The sequence below is a fragment of the Arachis stenosperma genome, chromosome 1 (assembly GCF_014773155.1).
Source record: "Arachis stenosperma cultivar V10309 chromosome 1, arast.V10309.gnm1.PFL2, whole genome shotgun sequence".
NCBI lineage: Eukaryota > Viridiplantae > Streptophyta > Magnoliopsida > Fabales > Fabaceae > Arachis > Arachis stenosperma.
In genome coordinates, this window is record NC_080377.1 from 6,785,154 (window position 1) to 6,810,361 (window position 25,208).

At 33.2% G+C, this 25,208-nt stretch overlaps 2 protein-coding genes across 2 annotated transcripts; one reads left to right on the plus strand and one right to left on the minus strand.

The window, feature by feature from the left end:
- Positions 1-15,651: 15,651 nt before the first annotated feature.
- Positions 15,652-19,778, plus strand: LOC130952720 (potassium transporter 1). The gene is made up of 10 exons (XM_057880774.1): positions 15,652-15,696; positions 16,199-16,442; positions 16,714-16,959; positions 17,057-17,107; positions 17,202-17,462; positions 17,643-17,695; positions 17,782-17,896; positions 18,140-18,394; positions 18,835-19,515; positions 19,549-19,778. Exons 1-10 carry the CDS (start codon positions 15,652-15,654, stop codon positions 19,776-19,778), a joined length of 2,181 nt encoding a protein of 726 aa, XP_057736757.1.
- A 747-nt stretch (positions 19,779-20,525) lies between these two features.
- Positions 20,526-21,291, minus strand: LOC130945950 (uncharacterized). Its single transcript, XM_057874639.1, has one exon. The coding sequence runs from the start codon at positions 21,267-21,269 to the stop codon at positions 20,769-20,771; it is 501 nt and encodes a 166-aa protein (XP_057730622.1). The 5' UTR covers positions 21,270-21,291; the 3' UTR covers positions 20,526-20,768.
- Between the last annotated feature and the right edge of the window lie 3,917 nt (positions 21,292-25,208).

Consider the following 25,208-nt stretch of genomic DNA (forward strand, 5'->3'; position numbering starts at 1 on the left):
TCTGATTATAATAAACTACATGGATTGAATTAGATTTTGAATCTATTTCTCAAAACCAATTCAATTCAATCCAATTCAAATCGCACAATGTGATATATTATTATTATTTAAAATTTTACTTATAATATATTTAATTTATTATACATTTTTATCTTATTTGTGTATTATTATTATTTATTGATTATTTTGTGAATTCAAAATGAGATTTATTTATTTATTTATTTTAATCAATTTATAATTTATTTTTTATTGTTATGTTTTTATTGAATTTTTAAGATACAATTTAGATTTATTATGTCACTGTTAGTTATTTAAAATTTAATATTAAGACTTATTATATATATATTTAATTTTTTTAATTTACAAAATCGCAAATCAAAAGGCAATCTAAACCGCTTCAAATTGTATAGAATTGGATTGGATTGTCTAGAGAAAATCACTCGATCCAAATTACACCGTAAGTAAAATTAGTATTCGTATCAGATGATTTTTGACTTAAAACCGATCCAAACCACACTGTAAACACCCTTAAACATAGCCATACAAACCTATAGTATAGTAAACAAGAATTAGGCAGAGAAGCATAAAGATGAATGAAATGTGTATTACTCTTTTCATTATTGATCAATGATTACAAAAGTTGTATATATACAAGAAGAAAAATACATAGCTCAGCAAATCTGTATAACAACTATTAAAATCTAGAAAAAGAATCTTATCCTAACAAAAAAGGAGAGTCACCACATTCTAGAACAAAAGAGGGAAAATATGAGTAAAAGAAAAATCACAAAAAAGAAAAAGTTGTTTATTCTGAATTTTGAATTCGGGCTTGATTCTCTTAAGTGTTGTTGATGGTGGTGGGTTCAATATGCCTCCCAAAGTGGAGAATGGTGTTCGTCGAGAATCCCCATCTTAGATAAGTTGGTTTAGTTGGAAGTGGCTTAGTAAAGATATATGCAAGTTGACCACAGAAAAAGACAGGTAACAACTTCATTACCCCTGCTTGAGTTTTTTGACGCACCAGATAACAATCAACATCCAAATACTTTGTGTGCTCATGAAAAACTGGATTGGCGGCTATATGAAGAGCACTCTGATTATCGCAAAACAAAACAGGAGGTCTATCACAAGAAACATGAAGAAAAACAAGCGAATTCAATATCCATAAAAGTTCACAAGTGGTATTAGCAAGAGCCCGATATTCCACTTCAGTTGATGAGCGTGCAACAGTCGTCTGTTTCTTGTTTTCCAGGAAATAAGGGATTCTCCTAGAAAAAAACAGTGGCTAGTCAAAGATCGACGTATATCTGGATACCCGTCCCAATCAAAATCGCTAAAACCAGAAAATTGAAGTGTTGAACTCCTAAGAAAGAAAATCCCCCTCCCCAGGCTATTCTTGAGATATCAAAGAACATGGAGGGCTACCTTATAGTGGTTCTGAGTTGGGGTAGCCATGAACTAACTTAATTGCTGGGTAGCATAGGTAATATATGGCGAGTAGTGGTTAAATAGATAAGTCAACGACCAACCAAACGTCAATAAATAAAAGGATCTTACAACAAAGAACTATCATCTTGTGAAAACTTAGTAATATTGTCCATAAAAACCCCAACAGGCTTGGCTCCCAAAAATCCACAATCCGATAACAACTCTAAACAGTATTTATGCTGTGACAAAAAAAAATTTTCTGAAGTGAAATGAGCTACTTCAATACCCAAAAAATACTTTAAAGTTTTCAAATTCTTAGTTTTAAAATAATCATTTAGAATTTTTTTGATTGTTGCCATTTCAAAAACTGAATTATCAGTAAGTACAATGTCGTCAACATAAATCAGCAAGGTGCAAACTTCATTCCTCTAAACTTTAATGAATAAACTAGAGTAAAAAATGGTTTGTTGATACCCACAAGAAATAGAAGAGAACATAAAGCTTCTCATACTACATACGATTTGATTGTTATAAACCATACAAAAACTTGAGAAGCTGGTAGTACTGATTGGATCAGCCAGAAAAAAAACTAGGAGGAAGTTTCATATATACAACTTAAATAAATCGCCGTGTAAAAAGGCATTGTTTACATCTAGCTACTGTATGGGTTAGCTACTGTATGGGCTACCGCCAAATAGAAGCTAGAGTGAGAATGATACGGATAGTCGCAGGCTTGACAACAGGGGAGAATGTTTCAAAAATACTCACTCTTTCTGTCTAAGTGAAATCTTTGGCAACTAACGGGTCTTATAACGTTCGATTGATCCATCAGGAATTTTGTACAACTAACAACACCAATGGATTTCACTTGCTGAGGATAATTTACAAAGAGTCACGTCCGGTTTGATTCCAACACAGCAAATTTCTTCTGCATGGCTAGAAGCTAATGAAAATTCTGTTGGCTTTCTAAAACGTCTTTAGTTTATGTTCAAAATACAAAGATAAGATATATGATATATGAGAAGGAGACAGAGAAGAGAGCAAAAAAAAATTTTAATATCTTGACATTGAAGATAGAGAAGTTTGGAAAGTAAGAAAAGTGTTTCACAGTCAGAGAGGTAAATAGGCGACTTAGTTAAAGATTGGTCGCGATGAGGTGGCAGTGGAGGGAAAATAGAGGAAACATGCAAATCGGTAAAGGAATGGAGGATACTTTAGTCAGAGAAGGTTAGTATAGTGGAGTTGGAGTTAGGAGAAGATGTATGTGATTGGGTTGTTGTGGTTAAGGGTTAATGTTACCGGAAGGGGAAGAAGTGGTAAGAGAGGGGGAAGGGGGGTTGAAGGTACTAATGAAGGGTGAATGGAATTAGGAGTTTCTCGAAAAATGACATTAGGGGAGAAGGGTCAATGGGAATGGATTGGTGTGTGTTGTCCACCAGGTGATGAGGAGTGAGAATTTGGATAAAAAATAAGTGTGGTGAGCTTATGAGGATTTGGACTTTTTTGTAATTATCGGAAGGATTAATTTATGAAAAAGAATATTTTTAGATATCAAAATTATTTTATTATGTAAAATATAAATAATATATCTTTTTAAACTATTTGGGTAGCCAGAAAAAAATTGTTTTTTATGTTCGCAAATCAAATTTAGAATGAGTGTTGATAAAAGTAGAAATAAAATATAAGCATCCAAAATTTTTTAAATAATTGTAATCAAGTGATATATTATATAAAACTTTAAAAGGGGTTTTAAATTTTAAAATAGACGATGGAACTCGATTTATTAAATAAATAGCATGATTGACAGCCTAAGACCAAAAGTTAAAAAGTAAATTAAATTGAAACATGATGGTTTTTATAACATTTAAATATGTTGATATTTTTTTTATTTTTCTATTTTGTTGAGGTATTTCAATATAACTTTGTTAATAAATAATCTTTTTGGATGAGTAAAATTCATTAAAAAAAAATTGAGGACTATTACTAGAACGAATAATCTTAATTTTTTAATTGAATTGAATTTTCACTAAAGTTATAAATTTTTTAATATGTTGTAAAACCTCATTTTAGATTTTAATAAAACAACCCAAGTGAATCGACTAAAATCATCACCTATAATTAAAAAATATTTATGATAATAAATAGAAAAAGTTCTAAAAGGTGTCCAAATATCAAAATATAATCGTTCAAAAATGTAAGATGAGTTGTTTAGGTTGAGAGTTTCTGATTGAAAATTGAGTTCTTATAATGCATCTGTTATGGCCACAGAGTATATGCCTATGCAAAAGTTGCTTGGAGATAGGGCATGTTATCAGGATTCAGTGCAAGACTTGGATATGGAAGATATTAATTTTGACAAAATGAATTTAGATGCCCAAGAAGATGATGCTCAAGGACTATGGAAAATGTTAAGTTTTGTGAGTCGCTTTTGTGATCACTGTGATGTAACATACGTGTCAGATGGTAAAGTGTTAGTTCAATTTCCTTGATAAATTTTACTATGTCAAGCATGTTGTTGTTTCACTCAATCCTCACACACTCTCACTCACTGTCCTGCAATGAATTTGCAGAACTCACACTCGAACTGTTGTATGTTCAGAGAAAAAGAGAGAGAGAGTTGAACACTAGAGAACTGAAGAAGCAAAAACTACACTCTGACACTATTCAATAAACTGTTAAATACAATAACAGAAAGAAAAAAAACTAACCACTCACTCCACTACCTTAAGAATAGGACTCCACTTCCTTAAAAATAGAAACTAGCTGAACAAAAAAGATTAACTTGCCTCTGAGGCCACTAATGACTTTGACCCTATTAACTGAATCATACACATAAGCATAAAACAGAAATAAATAAATATCAAGTCCTAATACATTATCTAACATTTCTCCTCCTTGGATTAGAGACCTGGACACATTCCAACTTCATGAATAAATTGACTAAATCGACTAACAGCAAGAGGCTTGGTGAAGACATCAGCTATCTGATTATCTGTCTTGCAATACTTCAGCTCCACTTCTTCCTCCTGTTGTGCTTCACGCAGATAATAGAATCTCAGCTTGAAATGTTTAGTCTTGCCATGAAAAACTGGATTCTGAGCAATTGCAATTGCAGCTTGATTGTCCACATACAACACAGTTGATCTTTTCTCTTGCAGCCCCAAATCACAGAGTAACTTCCTGAGCCATACTGCATGCTTTGCAGCTGCAGTTGCAGCCACAAATTCAGCTTCAGCTGTAGACTGTGCTACAACTTCCTGCTTCTTTGAGCTCCAGGAAAAACAACCTGATCCAAGTGAAAAACAGAAACCCGTTGTGCTTTTCATGTCTTCCACCGAACCACCCCAGTCACTATCTACAAAACCAACCAGCTTCATCTCAGGAACTGCTTTGAATTTCACACCATAACTTTGAGTCCCCTTTAGATATCTCAACACCCTTTTTACTGCAGTAAGATGTTCCTTAGCTGCACAATGAAGGAACCTCGATAGAATACTCACTGCATACTGAATGTCAGGCCTAGTAGCAGTTAAATACATTAGACAACCTACTAGACTTCTGTACTCATTCTCATGCTCAGAATCCTGCACATTACTCTTGCTTAACTTCTCTTTCTGATTAACAGGAGTAGTGACTATCTTGCATTCTCCCATTTCAAACCTCTTTAGGACTTCTCTGATGTACTTTCTCTGACAGATGAATATCTCACCTTCTTTTTGCTGAATCTCCATGCCAAGAAAGTAAGACATTCTCCCCAAATCTGTCATCTCAAACTGCTTCATCAGTCCTACCTTCAGCTTCACTATCTCACTCTCCTTCTCTCCTGTAACAAGCAGATCATCGACATAGATAGACACCACCACAAGGCCTCTCTCACTCTGTTTGTAGTACAGAGTGACTTCACTTAGACTCTTCTGGAACCCAAGCTGATGCAGATAACAATCAATTTTGCTATACCAAGCCCTGGGAGCTTGTTTCAGCCCATACAAGGCTTTCCTCAGCTTATACACTTTGTCTTCATGGCCTTTAACAACAAATCCTTCTGGTTGGTCTACATAGATGTCCTCAGATAGGTCACCATTTAGGAAAGCTGATTTCACATCCAGCTGATAGATGGTCCACCTTTTCTGTGCAGCAACAGCTAGTAGCAATCTGATGGTATCCATGCGAGCAATCGGAGCAAAAGTTTCAGAGTAGTCCACCCCACTCACTTGAGCATATCCCTTCACAACCAACCTGGCTTTATACTTGTTCACAGTGCCATTTGGGTTCAATTTTGTCTTAAAAACCCATTTGACACCTATAGTCTTCTTGTGATCAGGCTTAGACACAAGTTGCCATGTGTTGTTCTTGTTGATCATGCTCAGTTCTTCTTTCATAGCTGAGGCCCACTCCACTCTTCCTTTTGCTTCCTCAACTGTTCCTGGTTCTAGGAGAGCCACATTACATCTGGCATAGACCTCTGCCAGTGGTCTTGTACCTCGCATAGGCAAACTATCAATCAATTCATCTTTAATCAGCTCACACTCATTCTGTAGATCTGCTTCCTCATTTAACTCATCCTCATTCTGCACATTAGCTTCAACTACAATATTGTCAGCCATTTTCTTTTCAAATACTGCCCTCTCCCAATTTTTATCTTCACAAAAAATCACATCTCTACTCACAGTAATCTTTTGTGCATCAGGACAATACACTCTATAGGCTTTAGACTGAGAACTATACCCTACAAAGATACCAGCCTCACCTCTATGATCAAGCTTGTCTCTACTGACTGAAGGAGTCAAGTAATAGCATAGACAACCAAATGTTCTTAGTCCACTAACCTTTGGTTTGTACCCGTGCCATGCCTCGAATGATGTCTGCTTGTTGAGAGCTTTGGTTGGTAACCTATTCAACAAGAAGACAGCAGTATTTACTGCTTCTGCCCAGAAGCTCTTGGGTAGTTGTTTGCCTTGTAGCATACATCTTTCCATCTCCACAATGCTTCTATTTTTCCTTTCACTCATCCCATTTTGTTGGGGAGTGTAAGGAACTGTAAACAGCTGCTTTATGCCAGAGTCCTCACAGATGGCTTTGAACCTTTTTGAGGTATACTCACCACCATTATCACTCTTCACTGTCTTTATTTTACAATTTGCTTCATTCTCCACCTCTTGTTTGAACCTCAGAAATACTTCATCAACTTCTGACTTTTGTTTGAGAAAGTAGACCCAGCAAAATCTTGTGCAGTCATCAATGAAGGTCACAAAGTACTTGCTTTTGTTCAGTGACTCCTCAGGCATAGGCCCACAAACATCTGAGTGAACCAGTTGAAGCTTCTCCTTGGCCCTCCATCTTGTTTTCTGGAATGGCTTTCGTACTAGCTTCCCTTGCAGACATACTTCACAATCAGACACTTCACTTCCCAACTGAGGCAAGTCTTCAACTAAACCATGCCTCTGCATAAACTGCAATCCCTTATAGTGAAAGTGACCCAACCTTCTATGCCACAACTCCTCCTGACCCTGCACACATGTCATAGCTTTGTTCTCTTTGCTTGCAGGATCAAATGCAAATGTTTTGTTCTGCATAGGGATCCTAAACAAGAGTTTGCCCTCCTCATCTGCAATAGCACATTCATTCTTATCAAACACAATCTTCATGCCCTTCTCAACTAACTGTCCCACACTCAGAAGATTCTGATCTATCTTGGGAACATAGTAGACATCAGACATCAGCTTCACTCCTCCAGGGCCTTCAAGTAACACATTGCCTCTTCCTTCAACCTCTAGATGATCACCATTCCCAATTCTCACTCTAGTATTGACTGATCTGTCAATATTAGTGAAAATTACCTCATTTCCTGACATGTGATTGGAACAGCCACTGTCGATCAGCCATCCATCACGTGAGACTTGAGACACAAAGCCTGAAGCAGCAAACAATTGCTCCACTTCACCTGCAGCTGCTTGAGCCTCTCCTTGTTGAGAGCTCTTTTCTTTGCAGATTCTCTCTATGTGCCCCATCTTCCCACACTTCCTGCAGACTACATTTGGTCTTCTCCAACACCTAAAGAAAGGATGACCTTTCTTTCCACAGTGTTTGCAGACTTCATCACCCCCTTTCCTCACTTGTGCATCACTTGAACTAAAACTGGTCTGTTGAGCACCAAACTGCTTGCCTTGCTTCTTCTTCTTACCACTTCCATGCTTCACCCTAGCCTGCATTGCACCTTCAACTGGCTCATCTCCTCTCCTCAGTACCCTCTTTTGTTCTTGTGCTTGAAGAGCACTAACTGCTTCAGCAAATGGCATCTCTGAGATTTCTCTTGTGTTCTCAAGAGATGCTATAGTAGCTTCAAATCTTTCAGGTACAGAACACAGGAGCTTCTCGACAAGTCTTTCCTCTCCAAGATCAGTACCCAACAGTGCCAATTTATTGGTTAAGTCTAGGAGTTTATCAGCAAATTCTTGAACTAATTCATTTTCCTTCATCTGCACTCTTTCTAGCTCCCTTTTAAGGTTCATTGCTTTCATTCCTTTAATCTTCTTATTGCCCTCATATTCTTTCTTCAAAAAATCCCAAATATCTTTTGCAGATTCTAGACTCATAATCCTATTAAAAATAATAGGAGTAACAGCAGCATAGAGACTAGATCTTGCTTTGGCTTTTCTAGTCACACGTTCTTTGTAGAGCTTTTGTTGATTTGCAGTTGGATTGGCAACCAATGGAGGCACCACGTAGTCATCCTCCACTGCCTCCCACAGATCAGCTCCTTCAAGGAATGCTTTCATCCTCACTTGCCAGACATGATAATTGCTCCCATCAAGGATTGGAGGAACAATGCCTGCTAGCCCAATAGTTGTTGATGAAGCTTCCATCACCACAGCCCTTAAGATACTTAAGGCTCTTGATACCAATTTGTTGTTGTTTCACTCAATCCTCACACACTCTCACTCACTGTCCTGCAATGAATTTGCAGAACTCACACTCGAACTGTTGTATGCTCAGAGAAAAAGAGAGAGAGAGTTGAACACTAGAGAACTGAAGAAGCAAAAACTACACTCTGACACTATTCAATAAACTGTTAAATACAATAACAGAAAGAAAAAAAACTAACCACTCACTCCACTACCTTAAGAATAGGACTTCACTTCCTTAAAAATAGAAACTAGCTGAACAAAAAAAGATTAACTTGCCTCTGAGGCCACTAATGACTTTGACCCTATTAACTGAATCATACATATAAGCATAAAACAGAAATAAATAAATATTAGGTCCTAATACATTATCTAACAAAGTATAGATTCCAATTTACCATGTCAAGCATAGATTACCATGTCTATGGTTTTGTTTGTGCTCAACTTTTAGATTTAAACATGTTTTCTTCTAGTTTTTAGCCCTTTTTCGATTCTACTTATTTTGTTGATTTTTCTCGGAAAAATGAAAGAAGTGCAATTAAGGTGCAAGCTGGGTGATGCACAATAATAGATGAACTTACACTCTTGGCCTCTTGGGGATTATATGTCAAATTTTAGCCAATCATGTCTACTCTTGTTGACAAAAGTAATGCAATAATTTACTTGTAGTTAGTTGCAAAATCAGAATGTCAGTAGCCCCACAAATAAGAATATAATATTGATGAAGTAATGACGAAAAAAGATAACTAGAAATGTCCATGTATTTTTTAAGACTAATTTGGTTATTTCAAAAAAGTATGAAAAGACATGATATTAATTGTTCAAATGTGATTAGAGGTTTTAACCGTTCAAGTGCACCGTTTATTTAAATTATAAAAAATATATATAATATATATTAATTAAAATTAACGGTTAAAATAACTGGTGCACCGGTCCTTTTCAGTGCACTTGAAATGTTTCCTAACCGACATATATATATAGAGTTTGGATAACGTAGTATCATGCATTTCATCATCAAGTTAGGTCGGATAGTATCGTTGTCAATTCATCACTTCTTCATTGTATGCATCACACGTACGCTTCCCAAGTTGGTTAGAGAATTGATTATACTAGATTAGATTAGATATGATATGATATTATTGGACAGAATAGAGTTGCATACACAAGTCTTGCTCCTTTTTGTGAAATGAAATGGGACCATATATATTAGTAGTTGAAGATTGCACAGTTGTGCACTTGTGCTGCGGCTTGCATAATTCAATTTAAAATTAATATATTTACCAGAAATATTAGGGACAAGTAATTTTTATAATTTGTAATTATTAAATAATTATTAATAATATTTTTAGTGATATAAAATTTTATTTAATGGTATAGATTATAAAATTATTTATTTTTTTTTATTAATTATATACTGATCAAAATTTAATAAAATTATTAATTTTTAGATTTTTCTTTTAAATATAATATATACTTTAAAGTAATTAATTTTTAAATTAATATCTATTCTAACTTATTTTGTGTTTTTTAGATGTAGTTCGATTGAATCTTTATAATAAAGATTTTGTTTAATTATCTTATATAAAGAATTAAAGACTAGAAGGTAAGAAAGCTTTTTTGAAAAATTCATAAAGATTTCGTCAAACAAGATTCGAAGAGTTTTGTAAAATAAAATTGAAAAAAAAATGTTTTGAAAAAAAAAACATGTTTAAATCTAAAAGTTGAGTACAAAGGAAAACAAAGGTAGTGGAAGGATAACTGTTTCTCCAGAATATGGATATATAGGAACGTTTGATCATCAAATAAGATTGATTTGACTTTAGAAGCTTTTTCTATGAATAGACGATCTAAAAATTAACTATTATGCTATGTGTACATCAAAATAAATCACTAAAATTAATCACTAGTATAAAATATATATTAAAATATAAATATAAACACTAAAAATAAATTAAACTATATATGTATTTATACACAAATATATTATTGATAATTGATTTTATTGGTTGATTTTAATATATGAATAGTATTTTTAAAAAATTAAAGAGGGACACTTCTCTGCTAAATTCAACACACAGAAACATTTCGAAGAATTCTTCAATCACACTTATGCAAAAAGAAGTGATGGAGTAAAAGTGCATGTGATTATTAGTTGAGAGCCAATTCTCTTGATTTATTTTCATGTTTACTTCATTTTTTTATGTTTTTATTTTCAATTCATTTTATTATGCAATTTTAGTCTTTCAGTTACTAGCTTTTACTTCTAAGTATTGTAGATATTGTTTTTTCTGCAAAGAAATAGTCTTAAGTAATTGTCATCGGCTCATTGCCATCTATCATTTGTAAAACTTTCATGTTAATTAAAAACTTATCACTGTTCACAATTATTTTACGACATTAATGCTCGTATCTATTTCCTAAACTGAACTTGTGATACAAATTTTGTAGATACCCCATAAAAAAGAATAAAAAGATTGTTATGTACTACTAAAAGACTAAAAACAAAAATCCAGGCAAAACACCAATAAAATTATAAGTTTAAAGAAAAAAAAAAGAAGATTGTATGTTTTACTTTTAACCTAGTTAGTTGATTTTGTTTTTTGGTCGGACGAATTAGATAATTTTTTAATTTTAAGCATTATATCACAAACTTATATACTCGATATTTTTAAGAGTTTTTATTCACTATTTGACATTGTCAAAATTCAAATTCGAATACAGTATATTGGTAGTGTTTGTTCTGAGGTACTGAGACGGAGATTAAAAGACTCGAACTCAGTATTATGTTTGTTGGTTCAGAGACTGATGCTAAAATTTTAGTCTCTGTCCTCAAAATTTCAATATTTCAATACCTCTAAAAAGTAAGGATAGGTAGCGTTTGGTGGAGAGACAGAGACAGAAAGACTGAGACTGAGAGACAGAGACTAAGAGACAGGGATTGAAACAAATCTCAGTATTCTGTTTGGTGCAAAATGAGAGACAGGAATTGAAACAAGAATGAAACTCTAATTTAATTTGTACAAAGGGTAAAATTAGAATTAATTAATTGAAATGAAAGTATTTTAGGTATAAAATGTTATTAAAGTTTCAATCTCCATCTCTAAAAATTTCAGTCCCCTGCGTCCCTACTTTTTGGAGGTACTGAAATACTGAAATTTTAGAGACAGAGACAGAAATTTTAGTACCAGTCTCTGAACTAACAAACACAATACTGAGTCTCAGTCTCTCAGTCTCTGTCTCAGTACCTGAAAACAAACGCTACCTAAGAGATTGAAATTTTTGAAAACGGAGACTAAACTTTAATAACATTTTATACCTAAAATACCCTCATTTTAATTAATTCATTCTAATTTTATTCTTTGTGCAAATTAAATTAGAATTTCATTCTTATTTCAATCTTTGTCTTTCATTTTACACCAAACACAATACAAAAACTTATTTCAATATCTGTCATTTGAGTCTCTATCTCTCAATATCAACCTCTCATTTTCTATTTCTCTTCCAAATACTATCTAAATAAAAGACATAATAATATGCTATCTCACCTTAGTTATGACTTGAGTAGCTTCTTTTTCTTGGTAAATGAAGCAAGAAGAATGGACAGGAAAAACTAAAGGGCATGGGGGCCAAAAATAAAAAATCAAGAGAAGTGAAAGGGCATCAAAACTTAGCTGGAAGACAGATATTGGAGAAAACACAATACCTTTTTGGGTCCATCAAAGAGACTAGAAAGATAAGGTTCTATGAACTTCACTCATACATGCGCCGCCACATTCCAAATGGGAGGACAAATTCATTAATATTTGACATAGAAACCTTACCAAACTCTTCATAACTTAACCTATCTTCATTTCTTAAAACGAGATAAAGCATTATATATATATACTTATAGACATCAAATTCAATCCAATAGTAAAAAGACAAAAAAGGAAAAAGAAGAGTAGATGTTAATTTCTTTTGTTAAAGTTTAGATGCTAAAATAAATATGGGTCAAATTAGAATTTATGACTAATAAATATTTATATTATAAAAAATTAGGTATATAAAAATCTAGTTTCAAATATTCTAGAGTTTTGAAAAGTTCTTATATCGATCTTATGACATGCAATGTACGAGAATTTGCAATTCATGTACGGTAGGACCCCAGTTATACTTCTCAGATATAACAAATAATAAGAATTGATTTGGTTGTTAACTAAGAGAGTGATTGGTGAGAATTAGAAGTTCTTGACTATTATTTTGCCCATAATAATATGTGACACTGAAAGCAATGATTATTTGTAAGGAGAATCAAAGTTTGATTTCATTGTCAATATTATCTATATTCAACAATAAAAGTAATCATGTCGGAGATTCCAGAATGTATTGTACATAATTACATATATAATAATTGAGGCCCATTTATTAGACAAACATTAAAAAAGAAAAAAAAAACTGATAGGGAATATTTTTCTTGATTTAGGGTTGAGCTACTAAGGTGGAGCTCTATGAGAACAAAGATATAAAGTGTAGTCAGAAGGTTGAGAATTTAGGAGAAGGAAAGAATGGAAGATTGAGTAATTTCCTTTTTTTTTTTGGTTTTTACTTAATTCTGGTTTGGGCTGCTGATTGAAACTTGTACATTACCATAAACCTCTAAATGGGAAACAATTAGTTGGAATAAAACATTGGTAAAGATAATTAATTTGGGTTAGTCGAGTAGTTAGTTCACTCGTTCCCTTAAACAAATATTAGGGTTTTAATTTTGAATTCTGCCTTGTGCATGCAGCAACCTATCAGTCAGCAACAGACTCTTAAATGGAACTTTCGTGATGAATTAATCTTTGATACTGTAGGCAATAAAAAAAATATTGATAAAGATAACCAATTTAAATTGTTCGAGTAGTGAATTTTCTCGTCTACTTAATTAAATGAAAAAAAAGTTTATAAAAATACATATTATATCACAGAAATAATATCATAGAAACAGTTAAAATAAACATTGATAAGTTGTTACATCATATCTAAAGACATTTGTCTTGCAAATATAATATTATAGAACTACCATATATACACAACTGCTTTTAATTTAGAATTTTCATTAAAGCCAAAGAGATCTATTGGATTATCTCCTAGTGATTAAAAAAATACTAATAATTCATATCATTGTGGGATATCTAAATATAGTTTGAGAAAGTGAATGGTTGTAGTTTTTTATTAGCAAAGTCCCTTGTCCCTTAGCTTGTATTCTTGTGCTAACACATCATCATCATGCACCCCTCTATAGAATTGTTACCTTCTTATTTATAATTGTTTAGTTGGTTTGCATTCTCTGATGTCATTTATTTCATGCAAATTAAAGTGAGCTAGTTGCACACTTGCACATGAAAGACCTTCTCTTTTCTTCTTTTTGTGGGGTGTGGTAAACTTAATTAGATGAAATTGTTAATTATTGTTAGAAATTGTTGAATAAGTATGTACTGTTATATATTATTAGAGATAAGGTCCCTATAATTCTATGTGTTTTAAGTGTGTGAAATAAGTTTTATCATTCTTTTGAGCTATTTTATTATTCTAATATGATATTAAATTTTATCTGATCTAATTTAATTAGAAGATATTTATGTTTGTATCAAATTTTATGTTTCGGGAGAGAATTACTTCTCTATAATATTACAAGTATGAGATAAATAAATCTCTATTCTTAAACTATCTTTTAAGATGAATTTCACCCACTTAATTCTAATATTACAAACCTCACATGCATCTCTCTTTTAATATCTTTTACCTATTTATTCTTATTCTTATTATCTGGTTGTTTTTCTAACTCCTAATATTTGATTTGATAAAATTAAATTGGAAATAATATATATATATATATATATATATATATATATATATATATATATATATATATATATATTTGAGAATAAACTTATCCTTCCGTACTATATATTATACTCTATGCACGCATGCATGATATGACTTATGATAAAGATTTTCAAGTTATATCTCAATCATATTAATTAATTAAGGTTGACTAAATAATCCTAATCATTATTGAGCAGGGGATCCATCTTATTACAAATAATGGTATAATATATAAACCAATACAATGTCCTAATTTAAATTTGGTGTGTTCTATAGTATTTATTTTTTTAACTATTTCATACAAAAATAAAGAATGGAGTTCATTTTATTTTATTTTTTTAAATTTTTAAACAAATTAAACACCCATGTGTTTAGGCAACATAAAATTTTCCTTTAAATTTTTTTCTTTTGGTATAAAACATTAATAATTTTTTCCTTAAAATTTTGTTTTCTTTAAATATTGATAAGTGCGTTTCAGTATAAAACATTAATAATTTTAGGGTAAATTAAAAATCCTTTCTTTCTAATTTTTTGTAAGTAATATCTTACCTTTTTTTCTTTTCTTTCTTAAGGCCTAAGTATGTCTTAAAATTTTTTGATCCAAGTCTTTATTATTATTTTATTGGAATATTTTTATACCTATACTAAAGTAATACTCATATTTATTTTAAGCCTTTAAAAAATTATGCCAATTTTATTGAAATCCTTTAAAATAATAGTTTCAAAACTTTAAAATCACATCATCGATCATATTTTTTTATGAACAACTTACTTGTTTAAATTGTTTAAAAAAAACGTTATCGAGTTACAACTTTTTAAATATGCATACAAATGCAACTTTCATAATTTTAAAATTTATATATAATATAAAAATTACATTTGCATCTGCATCTTTAAAAAGTAATTCGATAATGTTTTTCTCCAAACAATTTAAATGAGTAAATTATTTTTTTTTAATTGACAAAAATCGAATTGAAACCGAACAAAAATTTTTGTCTGGGAACAAAAACATCACAATATTCATTAGTTAATAGGTAATTTCTCTCATATTATTTCCAAGAAAAAAAAATAAACAATTGCTTTTTTAACTTAAAAATAATCATTATAGCTCTTAAATTATTTCCAATCTTATTGTGATTATTACAAATTTACCAAGAGGAAGTAGAACTGTAGAAGTACTATTACTTTATCGTTGACAACTTGATATGGCAAAGGAAAATTGTATGGTAGGTTGGTTAATGAAAATTCACCAAAGTCAAAGACAGCATTGAATGCATTTTTCAACTTCTTCTTAGGACTCAACAAACACACAACACTTGCATTGCCATTCTACTACTTCTCTTTTTTGCTGCTACTATTCATTCCTTCCATTCATTCATTCTCTCTCTCTCAAAATATTATATATAAATTTTCATTCTCTGACTATCATCACTTCCTCAGTTACTGATCTCATAGCTTCTCTCTCTAAGCCATGAACCCATCTCACCAAGTTATGGAACAAGGAACATCACAGCAGGTACCCCACTTTTTTTTATTATTGTTGTTACTGGTTTTGATAAAGCTTAGTTCTCATAATGTAGAGTCTCTTGTCAACTTATATTATATTTATATATATACATAGTTATTGTTATCATGTTATGTGAATGTTTTGCAGTGTAATGTGCTTCCTTTCTGAGAGTTTCTGAACTTCCCATGAACAAAGTTTGAAACTTTGAGCTTAATGGATAATGGGGTGTCTATATGGGAGTATTAATGAGTGATTACTATTGAGGGTATTGAGTAGATTCATTGTTGCAACTTTTCATATATTGATTGCTGTTGTGGGGTTTAAACAAGGGAATTTTTTGAGTTCTGAATTGGTTTCAAATGTTTCATTTGACCTCCTCAAAAGTCATATGTTTCACTTTAGGAATTTTGTTCATTAACATTCCAATGAAAGTTATGTGCAAATTTTTGTGACATAGCATTTGGGGCTAATTTGAATTGTGCATATTGTTGTGTTTGGTTGGCTGCATCAGAATCTAAAGAGGGGGTGTTGTGCAACCGTGCTTACTCTGGCTTACCAGAGTCTTGGAGTAGTTTATGGTGACCTCAGTACCTCTCCTCTATATGTTTACAAGACTACATTCTCAGGGAAATTGAGTCTCAAAGAAGATGATGAGGAGATTTTCGGCGTTCTCTCGTTTATCTTCTGGACATTTACCATTATCGCACTCTTCAAATATGTCTTCATTGTGATGTCTGCTGATGACAATGGGGAAGGTAGAAACCTTGCAACACAATTCTAGCGAAGCCAAGTTCTTGTGCAGGCAAAAATCACTCTTCTAGCTTCTGTATATTTGTCTGTGTTTGGAATTTCAAGTGTGATTTGTGAAGTCTCACTTTATGGTTTGCCTTGTGTCTCAAGTATTTGAAATTTCCAAACAGAGTCATACATGTTTCATGGAATCACAATAGAAGATTTCATGTTTATGTGATTGCTTTTACTTTTTTGAGGCTGAAATTGTAAGCAAGAATTGTTCATTATGTGTAGGAGGTACCTTTGCATTGTACTCACTTCTCTGCCGAAACGCGAGGCTAAGTATTTTGCCTAATCAACAACCAACAGATGAGAAGTTGTCCACTTATGCCACACAAGATTCTGCAGACACATGGCAGTCTTCACTTTTGAAGTTGTTCTTCGAAAAGCATCCGAGGTTCCAGAGAGGGCTGCTGATCTTTGTTCTTCTTGGAACATGTATGGCAATTGGTGATGGTGTCATAACTCCGGCGATTTCAGGTAGTTGATCTGAAATATGCTATCACATTACTTAAATTCATGAAGTAATTTTTATCACACTTCAACATTGAGTTCAATTCTATAAACATCCTTTCAGTTCTTTCAGCAGTATCAGGTGTTAAAGTTAAAATCAGCCACCTCCATGATAGTAAGTTCATCAAGCTTCTTTAATTTCAAATCCACCACTACATTATCCCTTCACAATCTATTAAACTAGACATGGTTTATGTCTTGTCTTGCAGATTATGTTGTTGTGATCTCATGCATCATCTTAGTGGGACTTTTCTCCATTCAGCATCACGGCACACATAGAGTCGCTTTCTTGTTCGCACCAGTTGTTGCAGCATGGCTTTTATGTATCAGTGGCATTGGTATATACAATATATACCACTGGAACCCAAAAATATATCTTGCACTTTCTCCTTTCTACATGTTAAGGTTCATTCGAGCAACCGGCGTTGAAGGATGGTTGTCCTTAGGCGGCGTGGTGCTATCAATCACAGGTACCTATAGCACATTTATGTTTGGTGTCTTAGGACAGAAAACATAGAAATAGGTGTGTCTTATTTTTTCCTTTTCTGGTATCTGTCTCTCTTTCTAAAGACAATTCCTTAGGTCTTAAGTTATTTACTCAGTGACAATTCGAGTTATGGAAGTGATATTCCTCCTTGAAACTCTCTCAGGTGTTGAGACCATGTTTGCCGACTTGGGTCATTTTTCAGCTTTATCAATAAAGGTAAAATTGAAAGTAGAGATTCTAACTAACTTGATGTAGTAACACCAAAAGGAATTCTTCTAAAACGGTGTGAGTTTAATCTTCAGATAGCTTTCACATGTCTAGTATATCCCTGCCTCATTCTGGCATATATGGGTGAGGCTGCATTCCTTTCTAAGCATCATGATGACATTCAGAGAAGTTTCTACAAAGCCATACCAGGCAAGTATTCATTTTCAGTTTACCCCAAATTTTCAATTTATTTTGGATAAATTACATTGACCTCTCTTAACAATGGGGAGCCTTGGAGTAATGGTTCAGTGTAATTATCAGGTTAGGCTGTTTGGCATGACAAATCAAGGGGTGCCACGTGTAATAATATCACTTAACTTCAGGAGAGGTCAATGTAATTTACCTTAATTTTTTAGCTTATGTAATAATATCCCTTACCTTATTTCCTTGCAGAAGGTGTGTTTTGGCCAGTGTTCATAGTGGCAACTATGGCAGCAATTGTAGGAAGCCAAGCAGTAATTTCTGCTACCTTTTCCATTATAAGCCAGTGTTGTGCATTGAATTGTTTTCCTTGGGTGAAGATTGTTCATACTTCAAGCAGAATATATGGGCAGATATACATCCCAGAAATCAATTGGATATTGATGTGCCTTTGTTTATCTGTTACAATTGGCCTAAGGGATACTAATAGGATGGGACATGCATATGGTACACTTCTTTTTCCACATTGATTATGATAATGAATTTAATTTCGATGCACTTATGCCTGACTCTCGAGTCGGATGTTTGCTTATGTGACAATACATGATTGGATCACAGTGTTGAAATATATTACACTGTCAATATATCAAAATTAATAGCCAGGGGAAAAATGCACTTTACACCATAAATTTTCAAAATATGCAATTGGACACCTTAAAGCACATATGAGCTAGCAACTATGCTAGGTGTACACTAAAATTAGCTACCAGTATAAAATACATGTTAAAATACAAAATACGCGTTAAAATTGAGTTAAACTACAAATGTATTTATACATAAATGCATGGTGGTTGATTTTGGGGTGCACATAGCATTTTTGATGAGCTAAACTTCGATGATTTTCAGTATTGGTAACTAAAAATGTAACTGTATTGCATGATCTGTAGGGCTGGCAGTTACGACGGTTATGTTTGTAACAACATGCTTGATGACACTAGTAATAGTGATTGTTTGGAAGCAAGGAATAATAAAAGCCATTGCATGTTTGGTAGTGTTTGGATCAATTGAACTACTTTACATCTCAGCTTGCATCTGCAAGGTTCATGAAGGAGGTTGGATTCCACTTGTTCTATCTTTCACCTTCATGTGTATAATGTACACATGGAACTATGGAACAATGAAGAAACACCAATTTGATGTGGAAAACAAGGTTTCACTCAACAGGATACTGTCTATGGGGCCATCCCTCGGCATGGTTCGCGTGCCGGGAATAGGACTAATGTACACAAATCTTGCTTCTGGTTTCCCTGCCATGTTTGGCCATTTTGTCACAAACTTGCCTGCATTCCATCAGGTGCTAGTTTTTGTCTGTGTAAAATCTGTTCCGGTCCCTTATGTCGGCGAGGATGAACGGTTGATTGTTAGTAGGGTTGGTCCTAAGGAGTTCGCCATGTTTCGCTGCATTGTGAGGTATGGTTACAAGGACATACAACAGGAGAATTACAATTTTGAGAACAGATTGGTATCAACTATAGTACAATTTGTAGAAACTGAAGAAGAAGATAACAATAATACAGAATCAACATATGAAATTTCCACAAATGTAGAACAAGAGTTCCAATCTTCAAGTATTTTGCAAGTTATGCATAATGGTGATGAAGAGAATCCCTTGAAGAATGAGTCTATGCAGATTTTGAATGCTAAAGAATCTGGTGTTACATATATGCTTGGACATTCCTATGCAAAGGCAAAGAAATCATCTTCCATAGTAAAGAAAATTGCAATAGATGTTGTTTTTGCTTTTCTGAGCAAGAATTGTAGAGAGCCTGATGTTGTTTTGAATATAGCACATTCTTCATTGCTTGAGGTTGGTATGGTTTACTATGTCTGAAATTCTCAATACAGATAATGAAGATTAGTCAGACCTGTAAAAATCATAGACAAAAGTTATAGTGAACACTTAGTGATCAAGATTCAAGATCAATAGCCTATAATAGAATTTTCATCACCATGTGTCCATGCTATCATTTACAAATTTTCTTTTAGTTACATATATGGTGCATTATATTTCTAACATGACTAATTTCTGGTTGTAGTATTTAACGAATTCAATTAGAAAACCAATTATTTTTCAATAAATATCAGTTTCTTTTTTTTTTAATTATTTTTGTATCCTAAATTTTAACTTTAAACTCTAAATCCTCCAAGATACGAAGGTTAAGAAAAATATTTTTAAAAAATTAGTTAATATTGACAATTAGAAACAAGAGACTAAACTAGAGAAAGAATTTGTGTATTATTGAGTATATTCAAGTTATCTAGAATTATATAATATAGAAGGGTATTAGTCACCAAAAAAATATAGAATGATATTTATAGGTGTTAAAAGAATCGTAATAATAAAGATGTAATATTCTATAATAAATATTCAGATATACTAAATAATTCTAATTGATTTTAATTATATTCTAACATTGACTAAATAAAAATTAGTTATTATATATTTGTTCATTTTTAACTAGACTAGTTTGTTTGATGAAATGCTATTAAAGATGCTATTTTGACAATAATATTTATTTGTATAACTATTTGGGTACACTAATACAAAAGAACAAGCATTATATGAGATTGCCAATAAGTAATAGCTCAAATGATATAGTCTCTTCATACTCAATTAAGAAGTTACAGATTCGAGTCTCCTATTTTTAGTATTAAAAAAAAACATTGTATGAGATTATTCGAATTAATTTTAATAGAAACTTCGATCGACTCCAATTGACCATGTCAAGCATAGATCTCTTCCATTATCATTCCAATTTAAGGAACACGAAGAGTCTATGATTGACATGGTAAACTGGAATCTACAAAAGGGTAACCGACTTCAATTCAAACTACTATCACTTTCTCTAATGCGAAAACATGGACAGAGGCATTGAAACAGGTAAGCGCCAAAGCTATAAACACGGCGAGATCTGTCTCTTCTTCTTGTATCTGTTTGAGGTAGTAGTGGCAGCACCGGAACGCCATAAACAGGTTCCGAAGCTGCCATGGCTACTTCTTCTTCTATTTGCGTTTCACTTGCGTAATAAGGCTCTTCTTCTTGTTCTTGTGGTTGTGCGAAGAATGTGCCATAGTTGTTGTTGCGCTCAGCTTCAAGCCACAAAGACGATGACGATTCAGGTAAAGGTGGAGCTGATGGCTGAGTGGAGCTGGAGCAATAGCAGCAATGCCGACACTCGCCGATAAATGGTGGTGGTGGTGGTGGCGGCGGCCGTTGAGGAGGAGGGTAATAGTAACGATGCTGAATTTGATGCCTCTTGTTTCTCTTTTTGGACCAAAGCTTGTTGAGTTTTTTGGCAGCTTTTATCATCACGCCTTTCATCAAATTAACAGAGACACATTAACATTCTGAATAAAACACTTTGAAATAATGAAAAATGTAATAACAAGATGTTAAATAATAGAAACGGTAGAGTTCATTAACGGGTACGGCTGGACCTTTCTTTCATTCGTTCTTTTTGCCTTTTTCAAATATTTGACCGTTGTTCATCCACCACATGTTAAGAGCCACGTTTACAAATAATTAACAAAGCTGATTTACATATACAGTCAGATTTATCTAACATGGAACCTAAAAACATAAATTAAAATCATCAATTTCAAAAAATTTTATAGAAAAAAATATAAAATTTAGTTTTTAGTAAACTTATATATTTATTAAGATAAAATTTTATTAGTAATAATTTTAATATTTACTTTTAAGACAAATAATAAAGTATTCGATTTAAAATTTCTTCTAATTTAGGTGTTTACCTTAAGAGAATAAAATTTTATTAAAAAAAAAATAAAGCATTCGATTTAAAATTTCTTCTAATTTCGGTATTTACCCTAAATATCACATGCAACAAATACTAAATATAAACGTCTTAAATAAATTTTTTTATTTGAAAAATTTAAGAACAATAAAATTAAAATGGTAGAAACGGTTGACTTCTTTGATGATAAAAGATTGAGGACATTGGTCCTTTTTTTTAGTTTTTCTTTACTGAATTGTAAAAAGAAAAAAACTTAGTATTTAAGAAGATATACCTTCATTGTTAATAATTTTAATGAGTTAAAGATGAAAATGACATTCAATAGTATTTGAAAAGTTTAAGACAAAAAATTTAGCTAGATAGAAAAAATTAGTATTAGCTTTCAGGTTTATTGTCCCCAAATATAACATTGTTCAAATAAATATAAAATGTTAATTTTTTTTTCTACGGTTTCCTCAAGTTCGACAAGTTAAAGACTAATCTATTGCGGATCAAATGTCTATTTAAGGGTTTGTCACTTGTAGGCCCACATTGGTTGGGGAGGGAACGAAACATGTTTTATAAGGGTGTGGATACCTCTCTATAACATGACGCATTTTGACGAGTGAGTGTGGGAGGCTTCGGCTAGCATCCCTATTGTCAAAGGCAAAACCGTGAGGCCTTGTGTGCCAAAGCGGATAATATCGTGCTAGCGGATGGTCTGAACTGTTACAGATGGTATCAGAGCCGAAACCCGGATCGATGTGCCAACAAGGGCGTGGGGGTGGATTGTAAGACCCACATCAGTTGGGGAGGGGAACGAAGCATGCCTTATAAGGGTGTGGATACCTTTCCCTAGCATGACGCGTTTTGACGAGTGAGTGTGGGGGGTTTCGGCTATCATCCCTATCGTCAAAGGCAAAACCGTGAGGCCTTGTGTGCCAAAGCGAACAATATCGTGCTAGCGGGTGGTTTGAGCTGTTACAATATTTATTTTGTTTTAGAGACAATATTTATAATTATGTTTTGGATTATGTTTATTTTGCTTTGGAAACAATATTTATAATTATAAAGACTTTAATGTTTGTGAATATAAAAATTATAATTTGTTTATACTTTTAGAAATTATAATAGTTAAAAGTAAAAATAGGAGAGATTTTTTTATGCCTTTATATATATTATTTAATAATTAAAAAAAAGAGGTTATTTAGTCCGCCGGCCCGCCAGCCCGCCGTTAGGCGGGGCAGGCTAGGATTTTGGGACCGCCTCACTAGGCGGGGCGGGAGGGGGCAGAGCGGGCTTCCCCGCTTGCTACCCCTAGTCACTTGTCAATGAGATAAGCCTCAATGTAGTCTCTGAAGTTGCACTCGAGCCTCAAAGTAGTCCCTGAACTTAAAAGTTTCTCAGAGTCATCCCCGAACTTGCACTCCGGGACTCAAAGTGGTCCTTCTGGCCATTTCAGCACACGTGGTGCAATCGGAAAGCTTAGCTGGCAGCGTCGTTGACACCTGGGACTCACAGAAACGACGTCGTTTTGGCTGTGGCGCCAAAATGACATGAAACGACGTCGTTTCACGCTCACTACGTCCCTCCCTCAACGTTTCCATAACGTTTTGTCTCCCTCCTCTCTACACACAAAACAAACACAACACAGAGTGTGGTTTCTTCTTCTCCCTCCGTCAATCTCCAATGGCGCATGTGCTCCTCCATTAACCGGACCGATTTCAGTGGAAGACGTTGGCTTTGGAGCATCGCTGCTTTTCTCTCCTTCATACACAAAGTTGGGCAACCTTGTTTCTCTGAAAGAGGTAAGCCAAAAATGAAAAAAAAATGTGGTTCCTTTGTTTTTTGATGTTGTTGTTCATCTAATATTCACAAAGTTCAGGCCTTTTTTTCGATTGTAATTGGTGGGTATGAACGCCTCTGTTCTGTTCTTTGTGTTAGGGTTTGATCACTACTGGCTTTTGTAATGGTTTGGCCAAGCAAAATTGTAGAGTAGGAGTGTTTCTTGTGTTTTGATGATATGAAAACGTGTTCTCTATGTGTTAGGGTTTACTGCTCTTAGTGGAGGAGTTTCAAACTGTTAATGTGTTTGAGGAGAATGACTCTGATCAATGTATTTGTTTAACAGAGTTTGCATGATCACAGTAGAAGTAAAGATTTTTAGGGAGTTAAAATTTTTTGTAACTCTGATAATGGATTCTGAACTTGACTGATTAGTGAGAGTGATGATGAAAATTGTAGAAGAGAAAATTCATGAATGGTTTTAAATGATGATAAGCCATTATCTGAAGTTTAGCTGAAATGTGCTTCTGTGCTTTATGTGCTTCATTTAACTATTTTTCTCTTGGAATACACAATTATGATACTGGTTAGCTTTTCATAGAAGACTTTTGGGAACTTTTTTTTTTTTTTGCCAAAAAATTTCCAATGACTACACTTTTTCGAATAGAAAAAAAGGTCCTAATGTATATTATTACTATTCTTGAATGTCTTGAAGGCGCGAGGAAGCATTGCCTATATTCAAGAGGAGACTCTTAGGTGCTTTGCTGGAGTTTTCTGCTCAAGAATTGCAGGTTCAGGTACATTGGTTTTTGTCAATGATCTTCTTTTCAAACATTTTATTTATGGCATGTAGGCACAATTGTATTCTTTTGTCTTCTGCTTCTATTTTCCTCATCAATCATTTTGGTTCCGAATGCCCATGCTTATCCAAAAATAAATAGCTTCACTCATAGTTAAGCACACCTAGTTAGTGTTTGAAAATGGTTCCTGTGATACAAATATAGTCAGCACTTATATAATATCAGCTCCATTATCAAATATCTCTAGAGTTCTATTAAAAATGTCAAAAATACTCTGATAAATTGATAATAAGCTATGAGTTAGCCTTATATGATCGCATGACTTAAAGCTAGCACCTCCATTAGGAAAGAACCTGGTGAAAGCATGAGAGTCCATTTTAACTATGTAAAACTAAGTAAACATTTATCAATAACACTAGAATCTGTGGTGATTGGCACTTTCAATACTCATAATTTTCACCTTACAATTTTCAGTCGAATTTTTTAAACCAAAAAATTTATTCCACAATAATTAGAAATTAGGTCAATAATAGTAGTTGATTGTCTTTAATGACCAAGGTTAACTTTTTGAACTTTGATGTAGCAGGGTTTGAATTGCCTTGTTAATTTATATCAATTCTACACTTGTACCTATCTGGTTTAGAATTTTGCAACCTCCATATCAGTTTGGGCATTGTATCATTCCTAAGTCATCCCTCTTATTGTGGTTTTTTAGCTAAAAATGGTGAGTTTAAGTATATAGTTACAACATAGAAACCATTAAAAATATGCAAAAGTAATCATAAAATTAGTGTATGAATTTTTCTTTTCGATTTCCATTTCTGGAAGCATGCCGCTTTATACACCAATATATTACCTAGCCAAAGTACAATTCAAAGTATCAGCTAAAGGTTCTAAACAAGGCATATTTAGCAATTTAGTAAGTTAACCTTATTTTCATAG